At 38.2% G+C, this 10,277-nt stretch overlaps 1 protein-coding gene across 2 annotated transcripts in view; it reads right to left on the bottom strand.

Annotated features, from left to right (window-relative positions):
- Nucleotides 1–2,929: 2,929 nt before the first annotated feature.
- Nucleotides 2,930–10,277, bottom strand: part of LOC124266554 — a 45,975-nt gene continuing 38,627 nt past the window's right edge. For both annotated transcript variants that reach the window (XM_046701359.1, XM_046701360.1), the window contains 4 exons: nucleotides 8,655–8,698; nucleotides 8,414–8,512; nucleotides 8,126–8,224; nucleotides 2,930–3,549 (listed from right to left, as the gene is read on the bottom strand). In XM_046701359.1, the coding sequence (XP_046557315.1) occupies nucleotides 3,527–3,549; nucleotides 8,126–8,224; nucleotides 8,414–8,512; nucleotides 8,655–8,698 (265 nt within the window). In that variant the 3' untranslated portion in view covers nucleotides 2,930–3,526. The remainder of the gene's footprint in view (nucleotides 3,550–8,125; nucleotides 8,225–8,413; nucleotides 8,513–8,654; nucleotides 8,699–10,277) is intronic.

Raw genomic sequence — 10,277 nt, 5'->3', positions numbered from 1 at the left:
GACAAACATATGTTAGATGATGGGATGATCTCAAACTTATTTTACTGATGTAGTCGATATAGACATATATAGATAAAAACTTATCAGCTACGAATTTCCTACAATTTGATGTGTGATTTATGAGAATTTGAGATTTTACAAAAATAGTCATAACGAAAGCGAGGCCTTTCGATCTTTATTCAATAAGACGGGTATAAGCTACAAACATGTCAAATTTCATGCTTGTCACAAAGTGAACAATTTGATCACTTATCCGCTGGGCTATTGATAGTGTGCTGGGAGATGAAAATTCACTCTGAATGGATCAATTAAAAGCAGATTATAGACCACTAATAACCAAATGATCTGACAATATCATTTGGTGCCATTATGATCTCAAAGGACAAGAACACGTTGTTCCAATTGTTGGGAACACTTACTCTTTGGTGGGATCACATTTATAGCATTCTGAACATCTCTAGGGCGTCATGGAAAATTATGCTTTTAAGTTTCTTTGGAAAAGGCCCATATACAGCCTCAGGAGAACTCCAGCTAACAATCTCATCTTGTCCTTTTTGATAAGGCAAGTGACGTTATTCAAATATAATTAATATGTTTATGTCACTTTTGACAGCAACGTGATTGGGAACATATATGCGGATCTCGCCTTTGAAATGTCTCATTTGGATCCCCAAAACACTGTCGTCAGGCTCCTCATTGTTTTCAGTGCCCATGATTTGGTACCTCCTGAACTCTTGGTGCACACCAGGAGAGTCCCCGGGTTCTCCACCGGGAGTACAGCCCTTCTGACACTCTGGGTAATGCAAAAGACTGCAGTGTTGGAGAGCCTCCATAGTCTCCGGAAAGTTCTTGGTGGGTTTGACGAGGCAGTGTTTCCTTGGAATAGTCCCATTAGCTACCTGGGCAGCCTGTAGAGGGGCAAGGGCCCTGGTCTTACCAGCCTGACTGTGCCAAGATCACACGAACCCTCCTTTGCTGCATTTTCATCTTAATCTGCCAACTTTTAATTCTTTTTATACTTCTTTCTAATGCTTTTAAACTTCTTTGGAACAAACCCTAACAAACCTGATGTTGCCCTGTTTGATAAAACAGACGAATATATTCATATCATTGAATTTTCTGTTCCTTTTACAGAAATGCAGGGCAAGGGTCTTGAGTTCACCACCCGAACCCTCTCTGCTGCATTTTCTATCTTAATCTGTAAAGTAATAATAAATCGAACGACTTTAATACGTCTCCTTCCCTTTAGGCATCGAGCCCTAAATGATCCCCATGCGGCAGTCATAGTTTTGCTTGACAGTTTACCTCTACAGAAATCAACTTCAGCAATAACATGTGTAAATGTTTCATTTGCTTTTCAAGGACATGTGCGCAGTCGATAGAATATGCTGCTGATTCACTGAAGTCTGGTTAGTCTCACTCTTTGAAAGAGGTGGAAATCACATTTTCTCTCCTATCTCTCTATCTCATGTATACAGGAGGTACATGTATCATTATGTAGGTCACAAGTTTTCTCAGACACATGCGTAATCAAAGTTTGCACCTTCAAACAAATGCTGCTGTTATTTAGAGTCAATTTAACGACCAGAGCATGTATCATAAGAACTATTCTATAAGTGTGATTAATATTGTCAACGCGTGGATACGCGTCAGCTGGGAATTAGCTCATAATTAAGATGAAGTGTGCGTTGATGATGACGACGAAGGCATAGTTGAGTTCAAACGTCTTTAGTACATGACAAACAAATACACAAGACATGAGCGAGGTGAGCGGTGTACCTGCTCAACCCCAGGGCGTTTCCTACGAGCGGCATTATCCTGCTCGTGGTCGTCCCAACAGACAGTCCAAATACCGAACTCGTACTCCTTCCCTGTCTAGATGTGAGCATACTAAGTATATATACAGTTTTTGACAACAATGGACAGGCGACGACTCATCAATGGACAGACAGAAAAGCAATAGCACTTCCTTGACCAGTTGATGTGATGGCAGACACGGCCAAGGGGGATTACCAATGAAGGTTATAAATGTCTAATACAATAATTAATGGGCTGACAAGTCAATTTACAATGCGGTAGTGATAAGGATGTACAGTAGTGATTGAAAATACAGCTTAGTGTCAAATACATATTACAATAAAGTCCCACATGTCTTGAGTACATAGTTTTGGACTTTTTAAATATTTGGACGATGGCTGTCCTGAATTAAGCCCTTTAACAATATCACTGTAGAGATTGACAGTGAATGCATATTCAAGTATCTAAAATATATAATAAAAATGCAAAATTTGCATTTAAAAGTTGAAGTATCAGCGAGGAAAGGGTTAACTTACGTATTTCATCATATTTATTGAATAAACCAATTATTTACTGATGTATGAAGGCCCCTGGACCCGTTTACAATTATTTACATAAATTCTACAACATTAAAATAACAGAAGGTTGAATATAAATGTGGTTGAATAAATACATGTAGAAATCTAAGTAACTTCAGGAAACTGTTCAGTCGGCATTTTTATCATAAGCATGAGAAAGTAAAGACTTGGCATTTTCAAGCTATTTGTACTATTTGTATAAATAACTTTCTTAAAATTAAACATATTTGTAGTTACGTCTTTAGTTACATGTATGCTAAACGAAGTCTGTCAGATGTCCTTGTTACATTACTAAAGTATTTATCTCATTAAACATGTACACTCGCTGTGACACCTATTTACTGAACTACATCTTATAGTATGGTACATCTTTGTTTTTATGAATATGTCTAAAGCACTGCCCCTTTCAACTCAACTATTGTTACGCTCCTCAGTGTGTCCAATCAATTGCATCTCACAAATGACCATGATACAAGATGAGTCCCTCAGGTATGCCAGAAGTTGATACCGGTTCTGTTCAGCTGAGAACTCAATGAAATGATAAAGTATCTGACAGGGTCTTCTAACTGTAATATATGATGATAGGGCATATTGAGGTCGTAAGACTGTGGCATCTACGACACCTGTTGTACAAATTAAAGCTCATCAATACATGTCAACGTAAAGTCTGTTTTTCTGCCTCTGCCTTGAACGCCGCCGATATTCATCATAAACAAATGTATCGATAAAATCTAACTTTGAATCAACTGACAATGCACATATGCTAAAATTATATGCTTCCTCGTGATTGTCATATACAGTCAATTCGCTTCAGTTGTTCATACCAGTTGTACATAAAGAAACGTAAACGAGGGACGCCGAAAATAAATATGGTGTTCATTTAGGCATGCTTAGGTTATAGTGCAAGACACTCATTTAAAGTGAGAACCGTCAGATGGTCCCGTCATAAAGAAGTTAATATAAAACTCTTAGTTGTTCATTGGAGCTTTAACTGCTGTCTGTAGACAGGGTTCCTGAAAAGGTTAGGTTTCAGCAAACCAGCACGTTCCTCTTGGTGAAGGTTGCAGAGGTTGAGACACAACTGAGTTGGTATGTAACCTTCAAAGTCACCCATTATGATGTCAGAGATAATGATGATTCAGTCGTTGGTTTCAGGTGTTCACATAGGGCGAATCTGAAACAGGAACATTATAATATTCATATAGCACTTGCCCCAGTACGGTAATATCCAATGCACAAATATTTATGAAGTAGAACGTTTAAATTTTGAGTCAGACAAACGAGCAACAGATTGGTCATTGTCATGCTATTGCTAACAATGCATTATAACCACTTAATCAAACAGACTAGGCCCGATTCTGGAAAAAGGCTCAAATAAAAGATGTTGAAGCATTTTTAGTAGGATTTGGTATCCAGGCTATTTTAGCTTATTTAAAGGGTGCTGATCACGAAAAAATAGGATACCAAGCTGAAAAAAGTGTTTTGACCCTCAAAATTGAAAAACAAAATGGCCGCCAAAATCGCCTAAAATAGTAGTAGGTGTGCACAGTATTTTCGCATATGACTGCATCTCTATTTTTTTTAAATTTTGGAAACTTGACCTTATATGACATTTAAAGAATGCTGATCATGAATAAATAGGATATCAAACTGAAAAATGTTTTAAAACCTTTTAATATTTAAAAACAAACTGGCCACCATAGTCACCTCAAGCAGTGGTATGTGTGCATGGTATATCATCACATGTCACTGTATATATGTTTTCTAATTTGTTTAAACCTAACTCTTTTTGACATTTAAAGGGTACTGATCACGAAAAACCAGGACACCAACTGAAAAAATTGTTTATGAACCTCAAAATTGAAAAACAAAGTGGCCGCCAAATCACCTTTTCAGTGGACAAAATATTGAATGCTTAGATTGGTATATGATGAAACATAAATGACCACTGTAAATTTAAACTGTTAATATTGTTGTCACAACAAGATATAGAACTAACTTTCATTAAAAAAATAAAATACAATGTATTATAAAATTATTTCATCCTAAAATTATTTTTTAAATGTATTTGATCAAAATTGTCATAAATTATTAAGAAAAAGTTGTTACCTAACGCTTTAGTTGTTGCATAGTTCAGATAGTTAGCAACACATTGTGAAACATTACTGAGCACAGTTGCAATTGTTTTGAATGTTTTTAAAAAGGTGGTAATTTAAAATTCAAAATAATGAACGACCCCTTTACTTTGATGGCTGCCTTTCTAAGACATGTCAAGTTGCTTGGTGCAATTATTGTAAGCATTCACCTCCTTTTACATTGACACTTTTTAAATATTGTATCTACTTTCAATAAATGGCAAATAAAAACAATAGAATGAATAATATACTGCATTTTCAGTTACAAAATGTAAGTGAAACCCTCATGTTCAAATCCAATTGACTGGAAGAAATGTATGTTTTGTCAAGAAGTTAACTTGGAACAACACCAGCATTCTCTATTAGGTGTTGACATTAAACACCAGCTCTGATATTCCAGAAGCTTCTCGATTTGATCAGGACTTGAATTGTAAACTTTCAGGTATATGTGACCTTATTGCTGCCGAGGCTAAATATCATTTACCCTGTCTTAGTTCCTTTAAAAGAAAACGTCAAAACCAAAATGCTTATGACTGTAACACAGACCCACCAATGGCATGGTTGAACTCTGAGTTTCGTTATGATAGATACACCATCTCATACTCGTGTTGAGGTTGATGAACAAAGTGCCATCAATTGCATACTGGACAGTGTCTACATGTTCCTTAAACATTTGTATGTTGACTTCATCCAGTAACGAGATCCAAAGATCTTGTTCAGGTGTTTCACAAAGCAGGACAAGTTACAAGCAGGTCATGCGACTTGACACGTCCATGACAGAGTCAACGTTGATAACAATGAATCAGACGCTGGTTCTGTGATACCACTAAGCCTCATACCAAACAGATTTGTTTTCTTCACAGCAGACAATATTGATATCTTGGATGAAACCTTGGATGGAAAAAACACCTTCTATGCAACACAAGTAGCAGGATGGCAGCGTGGACCACCCCCTGATGTGAATTTTTACACATGGAAACCATCAAAACTTTAGATATTCCACATGTCATGTCAAAAGTCAGTTCAGCTCACATGCCTGTTTCTCTTGGCACACTTTCCATTTCTTAAAGCTGTCAACATCTGGTTGTTGACAGGGACTGCTGATAAAAGAAAGTACATTCCAGTTGGTAAAGTTACGAGAAACTGCCAGTACATTCTGTTGCATCATTGTTGCCATTTCATGCACTTACGGGCTGTGATCATACCAAGAAGGTCTTTCTCAACTATCATCTTCTCCTAAAGGATTTGGGTGCTGAAAACCTGAACCAAGACAAGACCAGATCCGCTGAAGAATTTGTGTGCAAAGTATATGGTGTTCATAATGTTCAAAGTGTGAACACTGTGTGTAGGGTTTTGTTTGACAAACCATCCAAACCTGGGATCAGTAATAGACATGTCTCTGTCTGCCGACAGCAGTATGCAGACGACACACAGCTGAACAAAGTTTTCTCTCCCAATGCTACAGATGCTCACGATGCAGTTTCACAGGTAGCTGGCTGCTGTGAGGACACAAAAGCCTGAATGTTTCAGAACAAGCTTAAGCTGAACGAGTCAGAGAATGAATGTCTTCTCTTGGTTCTCAGCATAGAAAGGCTGAGGCAGGACCACGCGAATTCCACTTTGTTCATCTGTTGTCTGGGGTCAAGACTCTTGGGGTCACTCTCGACTCGGATCTTTCGCTTGACTCTCATGTCAATAATCTTACCAAAACCCGCTTTCTTGTCCTTGGGACTATTGGTAATGTTCGTAAGTGCCTGACAAAGAACTCTACTGCCACATTTGTCCTGTCGCTAATTGTGTCACGGCTCGACTGTTGCAATTCCCTTCTGTCTGTGGCAACTAAACAGCATCTTAACAAATTACAACTTCAAAATACTGCAGCATGGATTGTTACACTGACTAGGAAATCAGAGCATATCACTCCTGTTCTATACAGCCATCACTTGCGCCCTGTGGAACAACGTATCAGCTACAAGCTCCTTTGTCTTGTCTTCTAGTCTCCGGTCCAGTCAGGCTCCTCCCTATACATCTGATCTGATTAAAGCCTACACACCAGCAAGAACTCTACGTTCCCAAACCAAAACCCGGCTCCATGTTCCCATGGTAAAACATCCCGCTATGGGGAGAGAACATTTGCACATTAAGCCACTAATGCCTGGAACTCTCTGCCCCAGTACCTGAAAGACTGTGAATCATTGTCATCATTTAAGCCCTATCCCAAAACCTTCCCGTTCAGACTTGCCTTCTCTGTGTAACTTCTCTCATCTCCTCTCGGATATGTGCGCTTAGAGCATGTCCTGTGCATGGATTCAGCGCGTTACAAGTAGATTATTCTTATTATTATTAAACCTGAGTTGATGCCACCAACATGCTACCCCATCCAGCGTGTCCATTACCAAATCATGATCTGGAGGAAAGCCTGGGAAGCTATTCCATCACTTCCTGAATTCACAGAGATGGGTTGGACACGAGCATGCAAAGGTCAAGAACCCCAGCTGATGTCTTGGGATCCCATTCCTGAAGCCTATTTTGCACTTATTGCATGCTCATGTCAAACAATGCACTGCAAATGCAAGAGATCAAATCTTCCTTGTACTGCTGCGTGTGGCAAGTCACAAAGATGCTTATTCAATGAATCTTTGAATATTATTATATGTTAAATTGAACCTTGTTTATGGTTGTGTTGACCAAATTATTAAGCATAACATGGGACATTGGAATTCTTATGTATATGAGAATCAAGTGTGAATAACATTATTGTTATGATGTTGGTATGGCTCAGCTGATATATTGTGTTTAGAATTGTTTGTTTTATTGATTATCCGTATTGTTTTTGTTCGAAATGATTAAAACTGTTCATGAAAAATATGTAGTTGTGTATTGAGATAACTTTAAATACTATATTTTTCCTCACTATCTCATTACCGTTGAGGTAACAATGATGTAATCAGCACAAAATCAGCTATTTTGAGGCCATTTTGTTTTTCAAATTTGAGTTTTTATAATCAATATATTTCAGTTGGTATTCTATTTTTTCGTGATCAGCCCCCTTTAATGTCTAAAAAGGTCAGGTTTAAAAAAATTAGAAAATAGATATAGTCACAGGTGATGACATACCATGCACATCTACGACTACTTGCAGCGACTATGGTGGCCATTCTGTTTGTCAAATTTGAGGTCTCAAAAACATTTTTCAGCTTGGAACCCTATTTATTAATGATCAGCATTCTTTAAAAGTTATAAAAGGTCACCGGTCAAGTTTCCAAAATTGCTAAAAAAAACCAGAGATACAGTCATAGGCGAAAATACCGAGATGCACGAAAATACCTACTACTATATTGGGCGATTTTGGCGGCCATTTTGTTTTCAATTTTGAGGGTCAAAAACACTTTTTCATCCTATTTGTTCGTGATCAGCCTTTTTAAATAGGTAAAATAGCCTGGATACCAAATGCTACTAAAAATGCTTCTTGTATTACTTTTATCCACAATCGGTCCTTGCCTAAAACGTGGAGCTGGGGAAGGAGGGGACTATTCCTTCCTGTATTCCAACTTGAATATTTTCATGCTATGCATTGTTTTATAGTGCTCTTGTTAACTTCCACATCAGTCATACCTTTGCCTTTGATATCAGCATTCACATACATGGCAGGCTTGCCGTCTTCATAAGCATGTCTTGAGGTCTGGTTGATATCTTCATAGGTGTTGACAGTGTCTGAAAATAAGTATAACTTGCGTATAGAAACTACATAACTGTTGAGAACTCAAGATTTCGAGGGTATGATAATAAAGGAATGATACACCATGCATGAACTATTTGATTGGTTTGCTGGTATGATCACAATAAAAAACTGTCGATATCCAGTTTAGGGATCCAGGGATGAATATAAGTTCGGCTGGATACCTTTAGAAGGATGGAATTCAGTATTTTCATAATTCTTCAGTTCTGTGTAAGTCTGTTTGTCATCCACACTATCCTGCAGGCCAGAGTACGGGTTAACATCTGTATTGAAGAAAAACAGTCAAGTGCAGACATGAATCAGGCATTATTTAACTACAGGGATGCATGTCATTGCACCCGTTTCATTTTATCACATGCATGTACTTTTATATACATCGTACACGTACTTTGAATATTGACGTACCTTGGAAATGCACGTGTTCTCCTCTATTTTCGGGGATCTGTGACCTGCAGCAGAAAGGACAACCCTGTCAGAAGGACATGGAATTCACACATACATACACATACATAACCATGTTTGGAATCAAACGCAGGTATTTGGGGATGTATCTAAAGAGGAAGAGATCTAACTGATTGGGAAGACTGTTTTTTAGATGTTAACATTCACGAGTACATCTGTACTCAGTGTTCGGGTTGCGGCAAAAACCTACATTTCACGCACTATATTTTGCTACCTGCGTGTTCTGCACGCAAATCATTTTGTTTTTTGAGTAGTTTCATTTCTAAATTACTTCCTTAATTCTCAGGATACTGAAATGTGACATCGTCCGTTTTGACATCGTGAAGTTACCGAAACTTGGAAATTCCTTGGTTTATATATAGCGACCTCGCCAGATAGCGTGCATAACTCCGAAGTGTGTATGACAATATTTATATACGTTATGGTAACAGGGAGGTGTGGCACACAAAACGTGACTCGTAAACGTAATCTCCGAACCGTGTATGGTATGGTATGAATTTGTGACACACACATACCATATATAGTTATTCACGGATCGGATATTACATCTTCGAGTCACGTGTTGTGTGCCACATCTCCCTGTTACCGTAACGTTTGTTGTTATTACTGCGGTTTCTGTAAGGAATTTCTATGTCATTGCTCCAAACTTTATTGACTTGTGTAAGTCCTGTTGGCTTGAACAAACAAATCAGACGATACTGACACAAATGACAGAGAATGTAGCATTGTCACTGTGACAGAACAACCCGTTAATAAATCAAGTAAGGTCCCTGAAATTTTACCCAAATAGTGTCATGATTTTTATGGTCGCTTCCACAGATATCCCAGGGAATAAGTGATCAAATTGTGCACTTCTTGTTACAAATGACTTTTCCAAAAATTGTGATCTTAACTCAATTTTAAATCCTAATAAACTATGTAGCAAGAATATTGAGAGAACAGGTGAAAGTCACCCCCAAATATACAGCTCTCTTTATATGTTGTATCAAAGCTGATTCTATTGGGGTATATTGTCCAATGTGCTCCCCTTCGTGGCGAGCAAATACGTTCTTGCTTCATTCACTTTCATGAGGTTGGTTGCTCTGTCATACAGCAGCACAACAAATCTCTCAAGCTGATTCGTTATTTCAAGTGGTGGACAAGCGAGGGAAATAAAGGTGCCTGTTATTTCAGGAAAATACATTCCACGAGGCCTTCTTTTCAATTCTACCAAAGGATGACACACTGTCACAGCTTTGAACCAGCATATAAAGATCGCTGTATATCAGGGGACTTAGCTCGGGGGCAATCCCTGATGAAATCACAGGAGTTACCCAGCCCTTTGGATTGGGGCTGTCAATGACCGACAAAGTCAAAACTTCTGAATCACAAACACCAGAACAAATGCCAAAACCATAAAACATGTTCTGTGTGTCCTTCACCTTCAAAATCCAAAACATCCGGTTAGTGTCACGTGTTCTCTGTTTGTAAACAAATACACATGGTTTACTATCGCATAAAATTGTGGTTCCTCTGTCCATTGCTTATCTAGCCCTGATCACAATCCTAGAAGCATAAACAGATTCC

Source organism: Haliotis rubra, unplaced genomic scaffold (assembly GCF_003918875.1).
Source record: "Haliotis rubra isolate DU_JTF1 unplaced genomic scaffold, ASM391887v1 Scf1264, whole genome shotgun sequence".
NCBI lineage: Eukaryota > Metazoa > Mollusca > Gastropoda > Lepetellida > Haliotidae > Haliotis > Haliotis rubra.
Note: the sequence above shows the minus strand (reverse complement) of the source record. Positions and strands in the feature narration are given on the sequence as shown.